This window comes from Astatotilapia calliptera, chromosome 9 (genome assembly GCF_900246225.1).
Source record: "Astatotilapia calliptera chromosome 9, fAstCal1.2, whole genome shotgun sequence".
NCBI classification, from domain to species: domain Eukaryota; kingdom Metazoa; phylum Chordata; class Actinopteri; order Cichliformes; family Cichlidae; genus Astatotilapia; species Astatotilapia calliptera.
In genome coordinates, this window is record NC_039310.1 from 5,239,821 (window position 1) to 5,265,249 (window position 25,429).

The 25,429-nt window shown below is 40.7% G+C and overlaps 1 protein-coding gene across 1 annotated transcript; it reads right to left on the bottom strand.

Annotated features, from left to right (window-relative positions):
- lancl2 (LanC lantibiotic synthetase component C-like 2 (bacterial)) lies at nt 1-22,936 on the bottom strand. Its single transcript, XM_026180132.1, has 10 exons — nt 22,473-22,936; nt 21,502-21,704; nt 18,327-18,444; nt 17,355-17,562; nt 15,133-15,280; nt 9,773-9,919; nt 7,289-7,471; nt 4,883-5,059; nt 3,809-3,881; nt 1-2,481 (listed from the first exon to the last, which is right to left on the bottom strand). Exons 2-10 carry the CDS (start codon nt 21,664-21,666, stop codon nt 2,405-2,407), a joined length of 1,296 nt encoding a protein of 431 aa, XP_026035917.1. The 5' UTR covers nt 21,667-21,704; nt 22,473-22,936; the 3' UTR covers nt 1-2,404.
- Between the last annotated feature and the right edge of the window lie 2,493 nt (nt 22,937-25,429).

Genomic DNA, 25,429 nt, shown 5'->3' on the forward strand with positions numbered 1-25,429 from the left:
GTCTGGGCTTCTCTGCTTTAGCACAACCCTGGATCAGCAGAAGAAGATGGACTGAATTATATGTTGTTCAACTTTCAACCATTTGAACCTTATAGTCATGCTTCTTCCAACAGATCCATTACCAAAATGAAACCAGTGCTGAAAGAATTGTGACCAGGAACTGCAAATCATTTTTTCTTGTATAAATGAAGAAGTAATTTTCATCCGCAATTGGTTCAAAATGCAAAAAAAAAAAAGAAAAGAAAGGTTTTTAAGACCATAGCAAAGTGGATGTGATGTAGTCCAATTGTTTGAGCTGATTTTTGAATCTATAGTTCTTTAATAAATATACCTGACTTGTATAACTCAGATCCGAAATACACTTTTTCCTGAACACAGACTACTAAGTTGTTCAGTGGTGTCAAACAAAACCAGACAAAAAGAAGAAACCACATACAGCCAGTCACTAAGAGGAATTGAAGAGGTTTTGACACTTTCATTAGCACTGGGCTGAATAATCCAAGCAGATGTTTGAACATTTTTGAGCCAGTACATACAAGTTTGACCCTGTTTTTATTTCACAAAAACCAAATTGATTCAGTTTTGCACTTGGCTCATGTTTTTTCCCTCTTTGAGATGTATGCTAGGCAATTATTCAGCCTTTAAAAAGATCGAAATTAGTCAAAGCCCAGTATTGCCGAAATATACAGTACATGTTATGACATCTATTGCAAAGTTGACACTAAAACTGTGAATCACTGCAATAATTGGAACATGTATTTTTATAACAGAAAAGCTGCAGACAGACTTTACAGCTGACGGTCAGCTTGAGAGCACGGAGCTACTTTATACTTGTTAATAAAATAAAAGAGGGCAAAGAAACATGTTGCCTACTATGCGATCAACACATGAAGAACTGAAACAGCACACCTAAATACAGGAAGAATAACTACTACACTGACACACAATGAGGCACCAAAAGCCAATAACAGTGAGCATGCCACAACAGCTTTAGTTCATTTGACAGAGATGCACATCTTCACACATACACACACACCCACACTTGCTCTCTTGGCCTAAGTGCTACAATATTAAAGGCTGAGTGCTTAGAATGTGCTCCTGTGACCAAGCCCAGCTGGCAATAATGTGTTGATGGGGAGCCATGAGGTCCATGTCTTTTTCTCAGCACATTATAGGCGAGTTCTGACAGCGTTCCAACATCAGATCCAGTGTCTATCTTCAGCAAGAGAAAAAGAGGCAATACGATGGTCGCGCTCCATCGATCTACTGCTTCTTTTATTTTTACTACACCTCCATAAATGAATGTGTAGTTTTGTCCAAAAACATTCTCTGTACATTTTTAATCACAGAAAAGCTAACCATGTCTTTAATCCAACAAATAATTAATCAGTTGCACTTATTTCCAGTTTGAATGTCTAATATTGGTCACTACTTACGCATGACCAAGGCTGAAAGTTTTATCAAAATACACTGCTCAAAAAATTAGGGGAACACTTTATGATCTCAGAATAAAACAGTCAATTAAGCTTCAAGGATTCTTGGAAGCATAAACTATGGTCAACTAATTTCACCTGTTTTGGTGCCATGAATGTGGCAACAATGGAAAAGCAACAAGAAGACAACTCCCAAATGGGAATGGTTTTGCAGGTTGCAGCCACAGACCAATGCTCTCCTCTTAATCCTCATGACTGATTTTTCTCAGATACCACCGAAACTGGGAGGTCTCACACTAGTGCCCTATGATGACAGCATGTTCACATGGGAAATAGTGAAACAGACCTGCATGTTTGGTATCAGGATGAAATCCACATATCTAATGTCAGACTTCATGCTGGAGCAAGCCCTGGGATCCTCTTGGTGCACAACAATGTCTGTCCTCCGCTGGCGAGAATGAAGGCAGTTCCTGGATGATGAAGGCACTGACGCCAGTTATGAAGATATGAAGATTCTCAGGAAAATTATGCACTGGTCCATCGAAACCCACCAAACAGTGCCACACACTGTCCAGAAGTTTACTGGTGCCTTGATCCAAGTCCAGAACAAGATTTAAAGACATCAGCTAAGAGCGCATGTAGGGTCATGGGGACCACACATACTGCTGAGCCACACTATGATGCAGGTCAGACGAGCCTATTTTTAACTTGGATTTTTGGTGTGGTTTCTAAATTCAAACCCTTAAAGGGTGGATGATATTGGTTCTCACTGTTAGTAGATCATTTTGTTCTCAAGATAATTACAAAATTTATGACACTAAAGATTTTCAGAGTGAGTATTTCATTTATCAAGATCCAATGTGTGATTTAAACGTTCCCCTCATTTTTTTTGGAGCAGCGTACTTTTAAAGGAAAGTTAACTTGAAAATATTAAGCCTCCCCTTCGTAATCCAAAGTCAGGGGCTGTCAGGTCAAAGTTCAAAGGCAGGGAAACACGAAGCTTCGGGGTTTTCCATCTCTGATATGTAGTGGAGGGCTCCTGCCATACCTAAGTGGAGAAACAGTCATTACTGCTGGATACACATTTCACCGTATGCCTTTTTTTTTTTTTCCTTTTCTTTCTTTTTTTTCTTCTCTTTATCTCTTTTTCTCTTCTTTGCTCTCTACCAAAAATCCACAAGGGCAATGCCCGGCCATCAGTCCGTTCCCCTGAGCTCAAGCTCACTCGACTTATGCGGCAATCCAAAACACACCAGCAAGTTGAAGTGACCAATCAAGTGACTTAAATCAGGTCGAGATGCTTTGACTTGACCTTAAACATACTGTTCATGCTTGAAAACCGTCCGATGTAGCTGAATTAAAAATCTTCTGCTAAGAAGAGTGAGCTGAAATTGCCATTTTTGCTGTTTAAGTGAAAGGTGAAAAGCAATCTGCTGAAGTTACTGAAAAAGCCGTGTCCTCTACACCTATTTTTGGTTGGAGAGCAAAAGAGTGCTCTTCTGCCTTCAGACCTCTGAAAGCTCCACAGACAGCCAACAGATTAAAACCTTTTGTTATAATGCAGCTGTGCTAACACGCTGCAATAGATCACAGTAACTTCTGATCGACCAGAGGCTCGTAGAAATAAGCTTAACATGCAACACACGATGAGACGGAGTTTAATGAGAAGCATCATATACTGTACATCACCTGGTACCTAGAGTGGATGTTGTGATCTAATCATAACTGTTTCACAACCAAATAACCAACCAACTGCATGTGGCTACGTGTCAGACATCTACTAAATTACAGACCTCCAAGCAACAGAAAATGTTTATTAGGTAAACACAAAGGCTTATCTACTGAGGAACTTTTATTCATATACTGCATTTATTCTTTTCTATTCTTACTGACTATGCAAAGCACTTCAGATTACAAGTCACATTTAAGCATAATTCATAATATTGAATTTATTTATATTTTTATTTATATACTTTATATTATTTTATATGTATTTTATATTTATTTTATCTACTTTAAGCACTTCATCTACCTCTCATCCATGGGCAGTTTAGATTCACAAATAAAACCACTGTCTTTGGACTGTGGGATGAATCTATAGCACCTGTGCAGGCACAGGAAGAAGCACCACATCTCCACACAGGAACCTTTTTGATATGAGGCCATAGTGCTAACCACTTCCACACTGTGCTACAGGGGTGAATGGTTGAAATAAAGTCATATTCCATCATTCCTGATGTAACATTACACATGTGTGGAAATGTAAGGAAAATTTCACCCATTACAGCTGAGTAGCTGCTACACAGACAGAAGAAGATGCAGACGAATATGACACAGACGATATGTGAAATATTAAATCAATACGAATTAAGTACCTTCAAAAAGGGAGTATGGTCTGTCTGGGATACGACACCCATGTGTCCCGTAGTCCAAACACCACTCAGCAAACTGTTAGAATATAAAAACAGAGCACACGCGAACATCATTCTTTCTTAAAAACAACAAAATAGACTTCCTTTTATAAGTCTTCAGTGTTCAACCTTCTGCCAAATGTGAGGGGCACACATGAATCATGTAATAAAATTGGCTCATTAAGTTGGTTGTCAACAAGTCACTTTAAAAACATGTCAAAAAGCCCAACTTTCACAGTGCAAACAAACATGTTTACAGTCTGGTTGCTATAGTAATGACAGATGCACTGAGCTAACCAAGCTAGGTAAGAGTGGAAAGACTACATGATAAATCCCATGCTGGATCTCTGTTAGAAAAAGCTCACGTGAGACAAAGACAGTGCAGTATGACCAAAAATCTGTATGGTAACATTTCCATGGCATTGTTAAAGAGTCCTGTAGTTCCCCAGTACATCATGACATATAGTGAGCCGTAATATAAGAAACCAGGAATAAAAAAACTCAATTTGGACTTGTTTTTTCAAAGATAGTGGCACAAGATTTCCTTTTAAGGCAAAACATGTCAGCTTGAGGCCACCCAGTTCCCTCTTATTTTTAAGAAACCAAAACCTCCAGAAAGGAGACGCAGCTCGTCTCTTAGCCACAGATCAGCTGTTAACAGTCTATTATACCACCATGCTGCCTGGTGTGTACTTTTTTACATTTGCAGTTACTGGTGTTTCAAAGCGTATACGTTTACCACAACTACACACATTGAAAAGCTGCTGTGTCATATGATTAGAAACACGAGTAAGAAGACTGTACATTACAGGTCTCCTCTCAACAGGCTTCACGGTGCTCTGGTGTCCAATACGAACATACATTTAATGCCATGACCAACGTTATGTCTGTTAAACAGGGCAGCTTAAATTATTCAGAAAAAATCATATCATGCATGAATCCACAACAGTTTTAACCACGGCATCTTTAGAGCCACTTCTTGCTTGTGCATATTTAGTCTACTACTGAGAATCTTGTTTTGTTTACCCTCGGTCTTACCTTGCAGGCGCGGTGCAGGTATTTCTTCTCCTTGGTGAGTTTGTAGAGAGACAGGAAGGCGTATCCGTTGCCAGCGGTTCCATGGCAAATACCGTAGCCTTTTCTGAGCAGGCCCCGCTGCCATATCACCTCGCCGCAGTCTACAGCCTCCTTCAGGTACTTTTCTTCTTTAAAAATCTGGCAAGGCACAGGATGAAGCCGACAGGATAGTCAAACCTTGTCAGCCTTTCAACAGCTACTGCCAACTCGTAACAGATGCAGTCAGCATTTTGACATTTTTTGTTAAATATCGTAGCAATTAAAAAAAAACAAAACCCAAACTGCATTCTGTATGTGAAAACACTTCATAAGCTGAAAGCATCGTCAACTCAAGGCAACCAGCAGTAAATGTAACCCCTGTATCAGACAGCCCATATAATATCTACAAACCTGACGCTGTATGGTCCTCGCAGAAGAGATAAAGACTCTGCCTACATGAAAACTAAACCACTCATCCAGATCTCATTTCAAAGAAATAAATTAATCTAAAGCGAAGCGACTTGAACTCATAACTGAGGTGACAGACGACCTATCAGACAGGTATGAAGCTGACAGGACACAGTAGGAGTACAGTGCAGACCTGATAGTGTGCCTGATTGGATGTGATTATATAAGCCAGTCTCCCACAGCTGTGTGAGGTCCGTGATGGCGTCAAGCAGGGAGCGCTTTGAAAAGCTGCATTCTACAGAGCTGCCATGTAATGTAGAAGAAATTGTATCCGGCCCCACCTCTCTCTGTTATTATTATTAGCTTTTAGCTGTAACACAGAAACATCAGCTACAGGAAAGGAGCAGGAAAGAAACAATCCACTATTAAGAACCTGCGCTTTTTAAAAACTCGTCCCAGTGACAGTTCCTTCTGTTTCCACCTGAATACACGGAACCAGCCAATCTTATAAACTGCTGCTGCGCTCTCATTTCAAACACACCAGCAGCTCACGTTCTGTTTCAGAATTCTCCTTTTCCTTTGAAAGCAGAACCATGTACCCTCGCCTTTCCTACTTATCCCGAGAATTCCTCTCACACAGCAAGGCACAAGTCACCTATTACAGCTACCAACTAGATCCACTCCTACAACCCGACCATATATGACATGCAGACGAATCCTTAGCTACATGGTTAAAGTAACTTCAGCCATGTTGATTTTATACGAGCTCATGTCTCTGTGGTGAACTCTGATGCTGCTAAAATTAACTCATGATGTATTCTTCCACTGTAACCTGCAGGGGTGCTCACCAACACTCCACTAGGGGTGATAACAAGCTGGAAAATACCGGCTATTTTAGGAAGCAGTGACCCCTGACTGTCTGAAAACAACTTAATGTCTGTATGGATTTAGTGATATCAGTTGATATCATCGAATATGGAAGGCTGTCCATGAACACGATGTTTTCTGTATGGCAGCATCTGTTCCTTTAAAAGCCGCTGATGGTGGCTTGCCAACGTGCCGGTTCCATAGGCGCTAACGCAGCCCTCCATCAGAGGCAGTGATGCATGTCGGAGGTACCTCTCTTCTTTAGTCTAAAGGATGTGACATCCATTTTTTTCAGTCATCAGACTGCAGAACAAAGCAGTGTTTTCTGGATCATTTTGATGTATGGCTGCTTCTTTGCATTCAAGCAACACTGTCAGAGCCATAAAATAATGTAATAGGTCTTGGTTGAGACTATGAATATGACACAGTATGCCTACTGTTGTCAAATAATTGCGAAATTAGTCCAAACATCACATTTATGGAGATCCAGCACAGTGAAAGAGAACTTCAAGCCCTAATAATGGAGCATCCCTCTGTGATAATACATCACCATTATTCTGCCTCATGAACAGGATCGTATTTTCTGAAATCATTCAACTTGCCGTCCATTATTGTAAAAACACAACTCCATCAGTGGGAGCACAACGTGTGCATGCAGCATAGTTTCAACAGCCGACCTGAAATCTGCCACTAACAAAACATGTGGCAGTTTAAATGTTTAAACGCGTGACACAAACGGCACAGTTGTTGTGTTCTGTTAATAGCGGAACATTGTTAAGTGCAGTGCTTTGTTCACTGTGCCAAAACAACAGCAAAAAATAAAAAGCAGAGTCTCATTAGTAAGAGCAAAATGCCAGAATGGCAGCATGTTGGCTGTGATGTAGCTTCCTAATGGACCAAGAAAAAAAACGAAATTAGCCAAAGTGTTAGACGCCAGGCGAAACAACATCCCATCAACAACATGATTTTTCTTTGACGTGTCAAATAATACATGCTTCACAAATATGTTTAACACAATAAACTGTTCATGCAGTGTAGAGCTGTGCCACAAGGTGACAGTGTTGTTTGTGCGTGTTAGACAGAGAGGGTGGCTGCTGACCGCAGAACTCTCACCTTATGGGCCATGATAAGCATATGGATAACACCGGGCGCTCCGTGGCACCAGTGGACCAGCCGGTCGCTCTCGTTGCTCAGGGATGAAGGGAAGTTTCCTGAACGAAACCTCTTGTGGCGGACGTAGTCGATGCTGGGGCGAACCAACTCTGACAGGATGTCTGGATGGACTTTTGCTCCAGACTGAAAGGGACAGTGTTTAATTTCAATTGTACTGTTCAGCTCTACATTTACAGAATTCTCTTTAAATGCCCCAAAAGGAGGTGACTATCACCTTTCCTAATGGCAGCAGAAAAGCTGGTGAAACACAGCTTTTCAGAGCAGATGTTTCAGAGCAGATGTTTATAAGATCTAAACGGACTCAACACATACTTTGATTGCTACAGTCATGAATTATTCATACAGAGAAAGATGGATTCTCATGTGTTAATGAGAACATCAGTGAACAGCAGAGAAAACACAAAAGTCTGTGGACAGATTTCAGTGAGCTACTTTAAATCAGGCTTTTGCTGTTGTTATAAATCACAAGATGAATAATGGAATCATCTTTGTTGCCATGGCGATCTGCTGTGTTGCCACCCATCTTTTTGTATTCTTACTCAGTCAGATTTTGCTACTTACAGTTTTTTCTGATTTATTTTGGCCATATGAAATGTTTTGCCTTTATCTGACAGTGAAAGCAAAGAGTGACAGAAAAACTGGAAGAGGGAGAGGGGGGCAAAGCGCTGCTCCCCTGCCAAACGGCACATGGCTCACCCCTTGAGCTAAACTGGCACCCCACAGGTACAAACAATTACATTGTAAGGGAAACAATTTGAGGTAAAGGTGAGTGTACAGCAATGAATTTTCAAACAACAGCACGTCCAATAGATTTATATAACTAGCTGGAACAGTTTATACCTTCACTACAAGGACATGTTAGTGTGCGGCCGTCAGGGTGCGTACGACTTTTTGTCGGTGTGTGCCAATCCCTGGCCAGCACCAGAAATGCTGAAAATCATGTGATTCCAGTCCCTGGCTGGTCGCTCATGTCTCTCTACGGTCCAGACCTTATCTGTATCTTTGACCTTTTATTGTGCTGACATTAGTGTCAACTTTTATCATAATTAGAGTATGAATTCTTGTCTTCTGGTCAAACATGTTTCATTAGGTTACTTTAAACTTCTGACTGCCAACGTCTAATAAGTCTAATAAGCCTAATAAGTCAAGGTTTAAGTAAGCATTTATAGCCCATACACACACACACACACACACAATACAATCTCAAGACACATCTGAACTGAGGAGTGTGGCTGCCCTGTTAAGTAATGTATTTGTTGTGACTATTTTCAGAATTACATTGCTTGAAAATTGATAAATGATGACTTTTCCCATAATGGTACATGCACACAGTAACATACTGTATGCATGTGACAGCTGGGATAAGCTCGAGTCCTTCTGTGACCATGAATTTGACATGCGTGCATATATGAATATATCTAAAACACATTTCTAGCTGCTAACAATACCCAGTAGCATTTGAATGCACAGTGGGAACACTTTGGTCGTTCTTTGTAGGCCATGCTTCGGCAGGATTTCACACAAAACTGCTTCATCTTAGCCGCCAACAACACTTACAGGATGTCTGCCTGCAGAAAGTCTCAGCTCCTCTACTGGCTTTAAGCCCAGAACAGTAAGAAACAACAGACATTAAGCAAACCTTAAATCAATGACTTACTGATTGCCAACACCACTAATCAAACAGTTCTTCTTCCAAATGCCGAATACTGATAAAGAGTCTATCTGCCCAAATCTATAATCAATAACAGATTTCAGCCCATTCTGATATAACAGCACTAAGGAAAACATAATCCTCCAGCTAATAATCCTTCATTCTTTCAGGTAAAGTAAAATTCATACTTGGTGCTTTTATTATATATTTTTTTCAGTAAACATATACATAAAAAATGAGTACAGAGAAATCTGGATCCAGTCTCTGGCCTCTCTTCATTGTTTTTTCCTCAATAATTAGATTGCAGTGCTCACAAAGAAGGTGGCAGGTGGCTTGCAGCACGGGCTGCAGGCGAGAGCTGTCAGCAAAAATACAGATTCAACAACGCTGACACTGCAAGCACATTACCTGGATTCACTTACATGGATGTCACTTTGTGCATTTATGCGTGTGTGTTTGTGGCTACAGTATATAAATGCGTGATCTTATATACAAGTGATATTAAATGTTACTCTAGAATGAAAGTCAGTCTATTTGGAAAAAAACATCAATAAGAAATACTTTCATTTCTCTGATGTAGCAAAATGACACAATTTATTGTGCATCATCAACCAGAAGATCAGAAGCTTCGAGTGTTTCTCCATAAATAACTACATGACAGATAACATTAGCTTTAGCAATACTTTCGAACTTATTTATATAGAGGAATAAAATAATCTTTCGTTTTTAAAAACCCACTGACTTTAAACAGACCGCGTTCTGTTTTCTCCTACCTGCATCAGCATGTAATAGATGCCGGCCAGGCCGTGGGCAGCGCCGATGTACTGCTTCTTGTGCCACTCATAGAGGAGTGGACAGCGATCAGTCTTCTTCTGCTCTGCTGACATGTTCTTACCAGATTCCACAATGGCTGTGACCACCTGACGTTTGGAGAGAGAAAGAGTGGGAAAAATAAAGGAACCTTTGAGCTCACATTTGAATCCAAACACACAGTTTGGCAGAAACTGATATAACATCTTTACTACAGAGCTGAGAGAGTGGAGTGTTAGCATTCGGTTCAAAATGACAAAGTGAGAAACCTACAGTTTCATTATAAAACTATAAGAACAACATGACCTGGGAGACACCATTTCTACTGGTGCAAAACTATACTTTTGCTTTATTATTTGTCTGACAGCCTCATGGATAGAACGACGGCAGAGAGAGGGCACAGTAGGCGACTGGATGAATGTATCGACTATGAACGATAGGCTGAGCCTTTTACCGATCGTTTTTACAAGAGTGATTCATTTTTTTGCCCCTGGGTAAGTTTGCTAATAATGTTGGTTGAAGAAAGAGAAGTGGTCAACGGAAAAATAATAGCGCTGTTTTAATGACACCCTCCTCACAGTGCAGCGATTTGTTTTCTCAAACTCATAACAGAAAGAAAGAAAGGCAGCAGCCTACATTCAGGAAAAAACGAAAACATTTTATTTAAATAAAATAAATTTAAAAAAATAATGGTGGGGAGGGAAACAGAGACACTGGCTTCTTTTTCCCACCGTGTTTACAGGCTGTTCCAGTGTTTATCTGTCTTAAACACTCGACAAAACAACAAATACATAATTGAACAAAAAGTAAGTTTAAAATCAAACTTTCTCTTCCAGCGAACGTTAAAAACCCCAAAACAAAACAAAAGAAAAACTCTGATGTAATGTTGTTTTTTGTGCGATTTGGCACATCTCAAATAAATAAATGATTAATCCACAAAAAGTAGCTATATTAATAATGAAACAAACAAGACAAGAAGCTCAAATATTCCCTCCAAAAAAAACTGTATAAATTCTAAACCCGCAAATCAGTCTGTGGATGATCACATTGCTCCGCCCATCAAAGGGTCACCTGCGTGGATATATCACCTGTCGTCAGTTGGAAAATTTTTACATGTCTCCCATGTGAGATGGTAGGCAGGTTAAACTTCAGGCAAACCTCTCATCTTCATTTCTAATCAAACGTAGGAAACAAACATGACTAAATTCTCTCGATTTTAAATGCTTTGATCACAGAGCCTCCCATATGATAAAAATCTAGATAAATGTGGTCTAATTTACACTGTGCCAATTTACAACAACCATCTCACGTCACTTAACAAAATTCCCTTTTATTAGACGATTAGCCTCCTTCACAATAAAGTACGGATCCATTTAAAATCATTTGATGCATATAGGACAATCTTTCATCACAATAAAACATAACACAAAATAATACTTTAAATAGGACAAGCAAAAAGCAGACAGACATACAAAACGACACACACATCAGCCTACAGGGCACAGATGAGGATGGGCAATGGATGGCTAAATGATTCCGATGACAGGAAGCTTTTTACTGCTATTTCTTGTCAGAGTGTCTTGTCAAGAGAAAAGAGAGAATAAAAGAATAAAAATCACAGTCTGAAAATAGAAAATCGTAGAACACAACAAGCCTTTGTTAGCTTCTTATTTTAGAATATTAGGATCACTTTTTTGGAAACGTGCGTTTGTGCGTTAGTGGTGTCAGTTACACTACACAATCAGAAACCCTGGAATATTTCATCTAACTATGCTTGTATAACTAATTCTGGCCACCGCTCTCAGTGTGTCTATGACAACAACATTGCATGCCTGACATTATGACTGTGGGTGTTGCATCTTATGTCTTGTCTGCAAATACTTCCTTCTGAACAGAAAGACAACATCATTTATCAGCTCACTAATATGACACAAACCTCTGAGAGCTAAAGAATTATCCATAACATTAAATCTGGGTTAGATTAAGAGGTTGAGGGATTTAAATTCAATGAGACTGCTGCACACCAGCTACTAAGCTTTATGTGCAGCAGGGTGTTATACGAGGGATTTCTTTATGCTCTTCCATTTAGGAACAGCTATAAGCTGGAACACTTTCTCCAAAGCCAAACAACCTGGATTAAACTGAGGCGTTGCCATGTGGAAGGAGCAGAAGTTTGTCTTCCACTGATTGGTCGAGCAGGTGATTAGGATGACACGTGGCTGCTCGATCAGCCTCAGATATGTTTCTGTTTACTTTCTTTAAAGGAGAGAAGACACATTTACACTAACATGAACACCTATGTGTTAATCTTCCACCTTTAGGTGTACTGGCTCTTTTTTTTTACGTCTGGACACCCTGGCAGAGGAAGAGTTACAATTTAAAACAGCATGCTGTGATTTGCAAAGCTCATAAAGCCTTGTTTAATTCACTACCAAACATAGAAACCATATCAAATGTTTAAACTGAGACAACTGGGACTTATTGTTTATGTTCCTCAACATAAAACTGTGAAGACTGAATATGTCAGTAGCTACGGTGCATAATATCATCAAAACAGCAACATTTCTGCAGAGGAGGCTGAAATCAGTACTGGTTGCTTGCGATCTCTGGAACTTCAGGTGGTCTGCCTAAAAACAAGCATGATCCTGTCATGGAGATCACTCCATTGTGTATGAAACACAGAAACACAGCCACCTCCTCGGGGCCAAAGCTCATTTAAAATGGACTGAGACAAAGTAGACGACAATCCCAAATCTGAAGTTCTTTTTGAAAACATGGACACAACATCCTCTGTAGTGGATCCCATCCAGATGATGTGTTTTTCAGGGAAGCGCTTCCATATTTAGAATTGAAGATGGATCCCAAGTTAGCTACACTTCTGCTTGATAGGACGAAAACAGCAAAAAAGCATGGGGAAGGAACCTGGAGCTTGTACTCAAACTTCACAGTTCAAAATTGCAGCTTTATCATAACCATCGTAATATTCAAATGCCTGCACCAAGCTGCACCAACACAAATGGTCTAAACTGCTTAGAGATGACGATTTCTCCTCATGGTAATAATCACATCCCAAAATTGTGCTGAGGATATTTGACAAGCTACTGTGTTTTTCTATAGTCATGTTTTCTGGACATTCTGCTTAGATATATGCAGTAATACACAGTAGCCTATATGTGGAACTGAAGGGGCTCGGGGTTCTGAGTCAGCAGTATATCATGTCCCCAAGCAAGACAGAGTGAAGAAAAACAGTTCTGCAGCAGCAGCACTGCCTCCATCATGGCAGGACAGATTTACATCCCCTGTTCATTACACAGGGAATGTGTTATACATTACACAGATCTATGAAGCTCCATGAAGATCTATACCACTCATGTGTGTCATGTCTGCAGCTGTCCATTTCCCTGTGGCAGAATCCTTCCTATTATGGAGCTGACCTTACGACTGACTGGTTTAGCTTAATAATTTACCACTGCTACTCTAACAGGGTTCTCAACCCATCTTGTAATTTAAATTATTTTAACATCGCACTATAAAGAACAGAAAACCCTGACAGGCTGGCATTTGAAACACAAACACATGCACACTGTTGGGTATTCATATCTTGTGGGGACATAATGCTTTCCCTAGCTGCTTACCCTAACCCAGAAAAATGAATGCCTAACCCTTACCATAACCCAACTGTAACCCTGTCACTAAAAACACATTTTGAGTCTTAAAAATGCCTTCAAACTTGTGGGGACCAGGATTCTGGTCCCCATAAGGGCTGCTGGTCCACACAAGTATAGTAAACTTTGAACTTTGGTCCCCACAAAGATATGAATACATGCTCGCTCACACACACACACACACACATTTACTCAGGGAATCAGTAAGGGGAAAAAACGCATAACTAGCAAACCACAGAGATCTCTCTAATAACTGATACACACAGAGACAACAATGCAGCAGAACAAGATTGAAAACAGAGAGCAAAGATCTGAGCACGAGAAAAAGAAATAAAAGCATCTATAAAGCGGGTCCTGGAGGAGAGCCACTGTTTGGTAAAGCCTCCAGAGTGCTGAGTGTTGTTGTGTGGTGACAGGTATACGAGCACAGCTGACAATGAGATGAACAGCAGTGCAGCACTGCAGGAAACTGGGTGCTTTGGGGCATCCGATTTCTATTCCTTATTTGGCCATGAAAGTACTTTTATCTACCGGTTCTGAAAACAACGATAGCTTGTGTGCGTCCGCTACTGCCCACTCTCTCACCCCTTTCCTCACTTTGTGTGTGTATTTGTGAGAAAGCGAGTGAGAAATCGGGCACAGTATATGTATTTCAGTCTGGCGCTACACCAAATGGTGACAGCTGGTCCTGCAGTGACTGTGTGTTCCTAAATAAATAACCAAAAAATATGAGAGATTATTAGTCACAGTGTGTTTGAGTTTGCATGTTGTGTTTTTGGGTCCCATGTCCTCTGTGCTCTGATACCGTCCACTGCCAACCCTCTCCAAGAAGTCTTTGCTAATAAGAAGGTCAGAGTCAGGAACAACTTCCAAAGTATTATTATTTTTACCTTATCCTGAACTGCACCTCACCACTTTGTTTGAGACATCACCTTTGTTGCATAGAGTAAAAGGTGGCATGGCTGTCATTAAATACTTATACTAACTTAATGTAACGGCAACAATACTAGGCTACTCTGCAACTATCCTAACACTTCAGTATCAGTCTTGTCACACTACGATTTGAATGATCTGCTACGGTGTCAGTGTTTTAAAGCAACTTTTATTAAAGGAGTTGAAGTAATTGAGTTGACCATTTTTGTTCTGGTATTAAACCCTCTGTTGGGAATCATTTAATTCTACAGGTGTTGGTACATCACTGGTCAAACTGATAACTCAGTACTTCACCTTTCAGTCTAACTATGGTTACTTGTGGCTCCAAAAATTCAACAGGCCAGTAACTAAAGGGTTGTGTGCGACCTAAGTGACAGCATGGTGACTACGTTTATGTGGCGTAAACAAAATGCAGCATTATGAAGATTTCTGTCTCAAAATGAAGTTTAAGGACAAATAAGGAATTTATCCTGATTTGCATAGATCAGGTATCTGGAGCATTAATATGAATCCTATCCTCCCTCAAAAAGCTGGATCAGATATTGGTGACAATGAGCCAATTCAGGGCTGAACACTTCAGTACAGTGTTGCTTACAACACCATACACGAGCAGAATACCCTCGCAAAACATGGAGAATGTTAACAAACAACGTGACATAACATTGTCAGACATGTCTTTATCATTATTAATCTGAAAAAGCACATATGACATGTGCAAGTCTCACCTTTGTAATGGTGTCCTCATCCACAGCGTCAGTGCCGATCTCTTTGTTAACGTACAGCAAAGCATAAAGGTATCCAGCACGACCATACAGCAGCTCATCTGGTATATCAGAGTCTGGGCTCAGCACAGACCGCTGAAGCTGAAGAAGCCTGATGGAAAAACACAACAATCACTGCATGAGGCTGGGGTACGGATCAAGCACAGATTTGTTTTCCACCTGAGCCATGGGGGATAATATTCATTCACTATCCTGACCGCAAATACTGCAGCTCCTCACAGCACCAGCAAATGTGGATTAATACACTGGTTGAGGAATTTTAAAAACCCCGTATTATTCTTACTGACACACTCATTATTTTATCTTGGTGGTCTTCTAGTATCCATGATATCGGATTTTACCTCAGGATTACAATTTCAACATAGCTCTCCAATGTGAGCATACGATCAAAGATGAAATATCCTAAGTGCAGTTAAGATTTAGCCTTCTTGGAGGTTTTTCATGCCATGACCAAGACCGTGGGGGGAGGCTCAGCTGGCGGCTCTCAGCTTGCCTGCGACGGCACGGGGCCATTTTGTGGATGTCCGGCATATAATTGTAGATCGGATGAAGCTCGCCTTGGAGGACCACCATCAAAGCTTCATAGGGGATCGGATGACTAGCCGTTCGCCTATGCCAGGCAGTGACACGGTGTCCAGGTGGCTGTGGCCCAGCCCTGAGGAGGGGAAGGAGCGCCTGGTGGAGGCGGTTGGTGCTTAAGCAGTTTGTGAAGGGGCTCCCAGCCAGAATGGCAGAGTGGATGCGTCGCCACCAGCCCACAAGATTGGAGGCAGCAGTGACACTAGCGGAGTATCAACTGTCGTGTGTGCATGCAGACATACGCAAAAATCCCATGCCTGACGCATCCCTTAATTCAAGTCAATTCAATTTTATTACAGTGCCAAATCACAACAACAGTCGCACCACTTGTGCAACAGAAGGGCTAGACTCAATTTCCACCAGCAGATAAAGGGCTTGTATCACTCCCTCCTTCGCGGTGAGCGGGGGACGCTGACTATGAGGTGGTACAATCAGACAGGGGAGGAGCCCCACAGATATATCACCTCAAACTCCTCCAAGCATGGAGAGAGGCTGAAACTGCTACAATGGTGAGCCTGGTGAACAAAAGAGATGAGTTGGGGCTGGAGGTGCCAAATTCCAACATTTCCGCCTCAAAAAATAGCCATCGTATCCTGGTGAGACAGTTCTTGGGGCTGGCTGGTTACTACCATCGGTTTGTGCCTGGCTTTGTGGACCCGATCATTTCCTTGATTGATCTCACCCGAAAGGAAGCCCCAGAACTGGTCCAGTGGCTATAGCAGTGCGAGGGGGTGGTCGTACAGATAAACAAACCCCTGCTTCACACTCCTAACTTGTCTCTCCCTTTTATTCAGCTTCAAACGGAGAGCTGGGGGTAGTTTTGTCCCAGTAGGTAAAGAAGGGCCCGACCGCCCAGTTGTATACATCACCAGGAAACGGAACAGGAGGCCAAGTACAGCACGGTGGAGAAGGAGTGCCTGAGGAGGGTCGACTCCCTCTTCAAAGGCTAAGCTGGATGGCGCCCTGAGTCGGGCAATGGGGGTATGAGGTGGCAGGAGTAAAGAAGTAGGTTCAGGTTGTTGTGTCAGGGGAGGCTGGCCCACAAAGCTGTTCTCCATCACCTGACCATGCCTGCCCTACTTCAGTAGGATACTGGGACCTGATGGGAGAGCTGTGCCGCATGGAATGAGGCAGCTGGAAGAGCAGCTGCATGAGTAAGAAACAAATCGTAAATAAAGTCAGTCAGGTGTCCATAACACTGTGGGCTTCAGGTCCTTTCTACCACACGGGCCTTTCAGGGAATGTGCTGTCAATTAAAAAAAAATACTGGCAGCTTCCATTGCTTCTTTATTGCTTCGTTCTGAAGTCATTGCCTTCACAAACTTGCTTGTTCACACTGCCCGCCCAGTGGGGTGACCCAAAAACAAACACACTCCAAAGCAAAACTGGAAATAGCCTACCATCAAAGCCTACATGGGGATGGGAAAGCTATCCTGTCTGTATGGATGCCAAATTACACTTATGTCACTGACTAAATCTTCATTGTATATATGGGGTTTATATAGTGCACAGTAGCAGTACGATTTCACCAGAGACTCTGCTACTCTTTCAGATAAAGATCGAGCATCTCAAGCAATCCGTCTAACCTGGACAGACACTCTTTGCTGTCAGTCGTGTTATTCAGTTTGTGGTGGACCACCGCACCCACTGCCAGAGGCCCCGCGTCACCACATAGAAATGTCACTTTGCGCCCATTCAGGATCCTCATGGTCCTCTTTACGTAGTCTAGGGCTCTATGCAGGTAGGAGGCCTCATTTGAGACCCGGTGCAGTTGAAGGTACAGCAATGCAATGCCTGCAGTGAAAAGAAAAGACACAGTTAGGTCCATAAGTATTTGGACAATGACTGCACACCACCACTGTGGATTTTAAATCAAACAGTCTAGATGTGACTGAGTAGCAACTTTGAGTTTTAATTCAGATGTATTCCACTAACCACAGACATTTTTGTACGTAGTCCCTAATTTTCAGTTACAGGACAAATGTAAGCCCTGTTCTTAATGCTTGGATGATTTTATTTTTTTTTGCAGCCAGTGACTGCCCGAAGTCTAGAAATCACCAAACGTGCCACCAAACACTGCAGCACATCCTCTCTCTGGCTCCAGTTTTATCTTCATTAACTAAAATGCTCTCTCTACTGTAAATCATGTAAACCATAGATAAGGTCAATGATTTACATCTGGTAATTACTGATTTTTTTTTATTTGCCTTAATAAACTCTTGGGTTGCTTTTGAAACATATTTTGTGTCATTATTAATTTGAACTTTAGACTAAACCTCTAAACTTTTCTCTGTAAATGGGGGACTATGTACAAAAAATATCTGCAATTCCTTTATTGCAATACTTTTGTTAAATCCCTAAATCAAAGTTCAAGGTCTGCATTTCAGTTCAGTGTTAACTGTTAATTTAATATCTATTAATTGTGTACAGAGAGAACATTAGTGTTTGTCGTTGTCCAAATACTTATGGACCTAAGCGTATAAAATAGAGAATATTTTTGGGTGGATGGATAACAGAACTGTGCTCTCTTCACATTTTTAGAGTAGTCAGGGACACACCTGTCCAGCCGGTGTAGGTGGAGAAGTCATGGGGGTCGGCTGTCTTTAGGCCTTCCTCCATCTGCTGGAGGAGATCTTTGATCTTACTCTGGACCTTCTTCTGAAAGGATGTGCTAACCTGAAGAGAGAATACATTTATAAACTCCAAGTTGTCAGACTCAAGAGCTGCACTATCCATCAGCTATAAAGCTAAATGCTGATTCTGTGGTAGCACAGATGGAACAACAGAGGAGGGAGGGAGCAGCAGGAAGTTAAGTAACATGCACTGGGAGACAGAATCATATTTAAGCTTGTTTATACACAGCAATGAATGAGTTAGGCTGTCTTGAGTCAAGGACATAAATGTATGGGTATCGGCTTTTGCTGAGTACTGATTTGATACGAATCGCAGAGACTGGGACAGTAAAGAAACATTAGGCTGGACATAAACATTGCTTTCCTGATGCTGTAAAAGAAAATGGAACAAATAAATGTACCAAGATCATACATTTACATTTACTGAATTTGAATGTCTTGGTAAAATAAATAAAATGAGAAGTGAAAAAAAACCAGTATGTTGTTCAGCTTAGTTTCATTTCAGATGAGTAACTTTTTATTTTGAATATGCTCACAGTCGTGCCATTTTCTCCTTTCTCTGCTGTTGACACCAAGTTGAATCGATCACAAACACCCAATTCAGTTTCCCAAGTCAGGATTAGAACAATATCTAATGTTTTCATCCACATAGGTTGAGCAAGCTCAATGTCTATATGTGATCTGCTAATAGCAGCAGTGGCAAATCTAATAAATGCTCAGATATAAGTTCATGGTCCAATCTTCTTATCATTAGGAATCATTTAAGCAAATGTTAATTAGGTTGTTTTCCACAAGGCCCAATTTTTTACTAATTTAACATCATGGGTCAGGCCATGCTTTAAAGGCTGATTTGCTTGTGGATGTGAAATGAACTAATTCTCTACAGAATCCATTCACACAGAATCACCTACAGCGTGAATGCGCTGAAAAGTAGGGCAGGGCAAAATTCTGAATCAAACTGCTTTTTCACACAAGGCCATGTAGGTTTGGATTTTTCCCCCCTTAATAACAAACACCTTCATTTAGAAACTATATTTTATGTTTATTCGTGTTATCTTTGTCTAACATTTAAATTTGTTTGATGAACTGAAACATTTAAGTGCAACAAAAAAGATTGAAAGTCAATATTTGGTGAGGCTTTGAGCGTCAGAGCCTGACCAGAGAGAACTGTGACCAAGGCTGTCTGTTCTCTCTGCTCTGCAACAGTTCGACGAGGAGCTCGATGGTGAAGGAAAAGAACACAGTGACAGACACATGAATAGATGGTGCTGTTCTGCATAACAATGAAATCTTCAGAACAGCCAAAGAGGAGAATGAGGCCTTTAATGACGGTGACACAAAAATCTACAGCTCTGACTTCAACACAATATAACAGTGTTTACAATTCATTAGCAAACATCTGTAATGGATCCACTTTAGCAAATATTTGTAAATTTCTATATCTGGAGATTTTTTGGCAAATGCCATTAAATTAAAAAAAAATACTTGAGCATATTTAAGCCTGCCTGATGAGCTTCTTCCTGTTGTTGAATTTCAATGAACACGAAGCGCATTCCAACTGCTGCAGTCCACGATGCTGGACTTGAATTTTTGTCTTATTGTGGGTCAAAATACTTACTGAGGAGACAGCTGAATGATATCATGGACCACAACATGAGTAAAGGTAAGAAACACAAGGAGCGAGTGCACCTGGTGTTAGCAGTGAATATTCAATTCAATTCACTTTTATTTATATAACGCCAAATCACAACAACAGTCGCCTTGGAGACTGTTGTTGTGATTTGTATTGATTTGGCGAATAAACTTTCAATACAATAAAAGAAAAGAAGGGGGGCTGCTGATATACCTCAACAGCCAACAATTATACAGTGCTATAGTGTTAGCTCCTGAGCTTTCCATCTAATTTCAGGCACTGCCAGTCAGCAAACGGCTGTGTACAGCGTCTCAGCCAATCCTGTGCGAGTATGTTCATGCACATATTCTGAACATAGTTTCACAATTACCGCAACAAATTGATAAGTTGCTACGTTCTTGATCTTCTGGAGCTGTTAAATTCTGTTTCACAGAATCATAAAGTCTTTGGGCAGTCTTTGGGTATCTAATAAGTCTTACTGAATTCATGACATGGTTGCGAAATAATACAACAACATTACAGATGCAAAATACAGAGAGAGAAATGTGTTATAACAGGTCAACTATATGTCTGTAACATTTACAGCAGCCAAGCTTTGTGTGAAAATACAAAAAGCTCAACATAACAGCAAACGAGCCTTCTTGAAAATTCATTGACGACCAGAAAATTGAAATCCAGGTATTTTCCGAAGCTCCTCTCTCTCTCTTTTTGTAACCAACTCCAAACTCTTAATATTTTTCTTGTTTTTAAAAGACAGGAATAAGAGTGCAGAGGTAAATTATATTAAAGGTATAAATTTAATAAAATGTATAAAGATGTAAAGATATTAACTTGAATAACTTAAAAACAGACGACGTAACGTTGAATGTTCTATATTCTGTTCTATGACCTTCCTAAAAACACTGGAGATGAGTTATTTTGTTGGGTAAAACCATCTTCATATGAGCCAATGAAAAAATTAGTTACTTTCACTTGCAGGATTCAAAAACAGCCTAAAATTAGACTTTGACTACCAAACTTACGATACGATTATATTTGGTGAAGCATACCTGTCAGTGGGAAAAAATATGTGGAATTTAATTGCAGATTTATTTATTTTTTGTTTATGTGAAAGAAACCTCCAAGATCTGACTGTCATTTCAGACCATAACACCAGCTTCACCGATTATTACTGTACTGTAATATGTGTACCCAGAGGACCCAGACTAAAAAAAACAAACAAAAAACAACTGTATTTTTTACTTACTTTGACAAAACGTGACTAGCTTTGTAATATTATTGCATTTAGACTGATGACAGACGCAAACCACAGCTAAGAAATTATATGCGCTAACATAAACGAACCCCTTTCAATGTCAGGTACTCCCACACCGTAACAGTCCCGTAGTATCAACAACAAGCCTGGGCTACGCTAGCTTTACTTTCTGTTAGCAGATGTGAAAACCAAAGTGAGGGAAAACATCTCACCTTTCCTTCCGAATCAAGGGAGTCATTGCAAACTACATCCGCTCCAGAGTTGGAGGTGAGGACTCCTTGGTCCCAGTCGGGATATGGGTTTGAAAAAGAGCGCTCCTCCATCTCTGCGTCTGTAGCCGAGATCAGCTTCAGTCGCTTGGACATGTTATCTCCCATCTCTACGGCGGCTCGGCAAGGCCAAATATCTCAGTACGCTGTAGAGCCAATATAGTGGAAATAAAAAATCGCCTTACAGAAATATTGTTTTAAACCACACTAAAGTGACATGAAATAATATGTAAATGGAATGTAATCATTAAAAGGATCGAGTAGTGTATTTATGTTTTGTCTAATGCCATTGACATACAAAAGAAGCCACAGGACAACATGCCTTTATTAATCGAAATTAAAAAAGCATGCAAAGCTACCCTTTAAAAGTTATTTTGATTCACACAAAATGACGTTTAAAGCTTGGAGTTACTCATTTTACATTAAAAGTCCTCGTTTTTCATTCAGTCTCGGTTTCCTTGAGTACTTTTAAAGGCATATTCTTCACTGCTGTTTCTGTTATTCCCCAGAAATATATTTTGCTTTGCATCGCACAGACCAAAAGAATACTGAATGTAACTTCAGCTGAAAGTTAGAAATAGAGCACAAACAAATTGAACACGTTCAAAATCAAGTTTTACAAACACGAAGTATTGCATTTAACATCCGAGGGTAAAAAAAACTTTAATGAATGTCACCTTGGACTGTTGTTAAATTGAGAGATTAATAAATAATGCCATGAGTAATACACCTTCTTTGGAACCAAGTGTGACGCTTAAGTTTGCGCAATGAGACGTCTGAATGGAAAAGGAGAACAATTGTTGCTACACTGGCATTACTGTGGTAGCCCAAACAGCAGGTCGTTATATTAGCAACAGCAGCTGCGATGCTAAAATGCTGCAGGTACTGCCAGGTGGAGCCAAAATTGGGCTTACCAAAGGGATCAGCAGGCTGTCCGATCAGCAGTGTGCGGGGCTTCCACAGCTCGTTTGTCGGTTGCGGCAGCCTCCAGCCTCCGAGCAGCGTCTCTAGGCAACCCGGAGTCCAGCCTCTCCTATTTTTCGGTGAATGGAAAGAAGTGTGAGCCGCAGTCTAAGTGCACCGGCAGGCAGCCATGTGTCACCGCATCACCGTGTCTCGCCCTGCCTCTCCTTCCTCAGCATCCTCCTCACTGAGCGCACATCGGATTGCTGCCGATGCCAAATCAGTAACACTCACCCCCCACCCCTACACACACACGCACACCCCGACGGTTTGTACACAGACCACGGGCGTAACCACCTCACTGACACAGACTTCCCCTCCAGCAGCCGCCCGGTGCCCGTCAGTACCCAGCAGCCCAGTTCGGTAGCTGACTCCTATGTAAATGGTGACAGATGGTGTTAGTGTGTGATACCGTGCTGCCCGGATTAAGCAATATAACAAACCACCACCCCTCCCTTTCTCCCTCCTAACAAATTCCACACACAACCCTCTTTCGTCTATTCATCCTGTTTCCTCTTTCCTTTTTTCTTTTTCTTTTTTTTAAGATTTGAAAGGAAACACATTAGAGAAAAGGCTCTACCTCCAACAGAAGACAAAACTTTGTCGCTCTTCTAAGGATTCACATTTTATCTGCATCTCGGTTGCACTTTAAGAGATACAAATGCTTTTTGGATTCCATTTTTGAATTAGCTGACCACAAGCTATAACTATTAGTGCAATCAGAGCACTAATGGCTCTTTGATTCAGCTGTTTCCACATCTGTCTTTTCCCTTGTATCTCCAGAGCACCGCTTCATCCCAATATCCTGCAGGACCTCTAAAGCAGTTTGAAACTGCTTTCCAGGGAACCTTTCAGTCTCTTCAGCCAAAGAAACTGATGATCACTAAAAGATTTTTCTGAATAAGAGTCATCCATGGGAGTAAACGTCTTTTTGAGCACCATGGACAGGTTAAATTGAGTTTAGGAGAATTTTGAACGCTGGGTACTTTATTTCCTCTATTCTGGTGAATATACAAAGTGTAGCTTCTCAGTTTATGGTAGAAAACACACAATCAATGGTAGTAACAGTTCATCACACGGCAAGCATTCAGTGTCACCTACTACTAGTCATTCTCAGCGTTTTTTCATTTAATATTATTGCTGCTAAAACAACACACATAGTTATTGTAACACATTTGTCACATTTGCAGTTGTTAGCAAAGCATACAATCGGTCCTTTCCAATAGAACACAGAAAGTAGAATATCTAGACGAATCTAACCAGCTAACCTCAAACATCAGTTATTCTTTGCGTATCTCTGGTGTCTTTTCACCACTGGTTTGTTCACACATACAGAAAGACATTACTATGACATCTACTTCAAATGTATCATGTATCACAGCATCATCCTGTAGACCAATGATACATTATATTGAGACACACTATTCTAATCTGATATTACATTTTTAGCAAATTTATAGCAAATGAAACGAAGCACAAATTCAAAGCTTTTTTCATTTAATTTAATTTAATTTTGTGGTTTGGCGCTATTTCTTAACTTAAAATGTCCTGTTGTAATTGGACATTTTAAGTTAAGAAACAGCGCCAAACAACAACAACACTTCCTTTATATTGTGCTTTATATTGTAAGGTCAAGACCCTACAAAAATACACAAAAACTCCAACCCCCTAAGAGCAAGCACTTTGGTGACAGTGGGAAGGAAAAACTCCCTTTTAAAAGAGAGAAACCTCCGGCAGAATCAGGCTCTAGGACGGGGTGGCATCTGCCATGGCCACTTGGCGATGAGGAAAGGAAGATGGGAGAAGAAGAGTGGTTATTTTCAACCACTCTAGTTTTAAAATTCAATTTAGATGCACAATTTAAATTAATATTTTAAGCCAGTTTAAGAGTTTTGTCACATAATCGCGTGCGCGTGTCAGTTAAATTTTAGCGTGATCATATTTTGTCTCTTCAATTTTGTCAAGGCTCTGTGTGCGGGCAGGCAGAGATGAGGATCCAAATGCAGGACTCGGAAAATGGAATGTAACTCAAAAAACCTCAGCTTTATTGCTGGCAGGAAAACAAACATAAAGTGCGGATGGAACACTGAGACCAAGAACACACAGGCATAAACTGATGGTACGACACGACACTGAGCATGGGAAAACACAGGGCTTATATACACAGGGTAGTAACGGGGAAATCGGCAACAGGAGGGAGACACAGCTGGGAGAGATCAGGGCTAACGAGACAGGGGGAACAAAGCTGCACATACTAACATCAGACAGGAACAAGAACCTTCAAAGTAAAACAGGAAACAAAACACACTTTACTAAGACACAGACTAGACAGAGACAGACTTGACACTGACCAAAGGCTACTAAATGATAATCATAATCACAACAGTATCAGATCATAAATCATAATATAGAAAAACACCAAGATAACTGAAACACCAAGTACCAGAGAAACATAAAGGAAAATCCATGATGCAAAAGTACCAAAACATAATGAACTCAAAATACTGGGTCCAACGGACCCAGAACCGTGACAAATTTGGCATGTTTTTTAAAGGTTTTGATGATACTTAATCAACCATTGGGTCACTTGACTTCATTAAGAGTATTGGAGGAGGCCACCTGTCATGGAGTTCATTGTATACTGTCAGGCTGAGTTGTTCAATGTTCTCTAAGGACATTTTGTACCAACTGAATAACTCTGTTGACACACAACTTTCCCCCCACTTTCAGTGTTTTCCCCAGTCCTAATATTTCAGCCTTTGTCTCCAGTATTTGATTGACCTCACCTTTAAATACTATCGGCACTTCTTCTCACACTTGTTTTGACTGTTGAATTTGCTTCTCTGTGTCTTTAAAATATTTTTTCTCCTTCGACAGTGCTGTCTGCGCTTCATTCAGTTGTTGTCTT

Excerpts from the sequence above, each read along its gene's own strand:
- lancl2 (XM_026180132.1), bottom strand. The coding sequence starts at position 21,666 with ATGGGAGATAACATGTCCAAGCGACTGAAGCTGATCTCGGCTACAGAC. Across the intron at positions 18,445-21,501 it reads CCCTTGATTCGGAAGGAAAG|GTTAGCACATCCTTTCAGAA; the intron begins GTGAGATGTTTT and ends TTCTCTCTTCAG. Across the intron at positions 7,472-9,772 it reads TCTATTACATGCTGATGCAG|TCTGGAGCAAAAGTCCATCC; the intron begins GTAGGAGAAAAC and ends TGTCCCTTTCAG.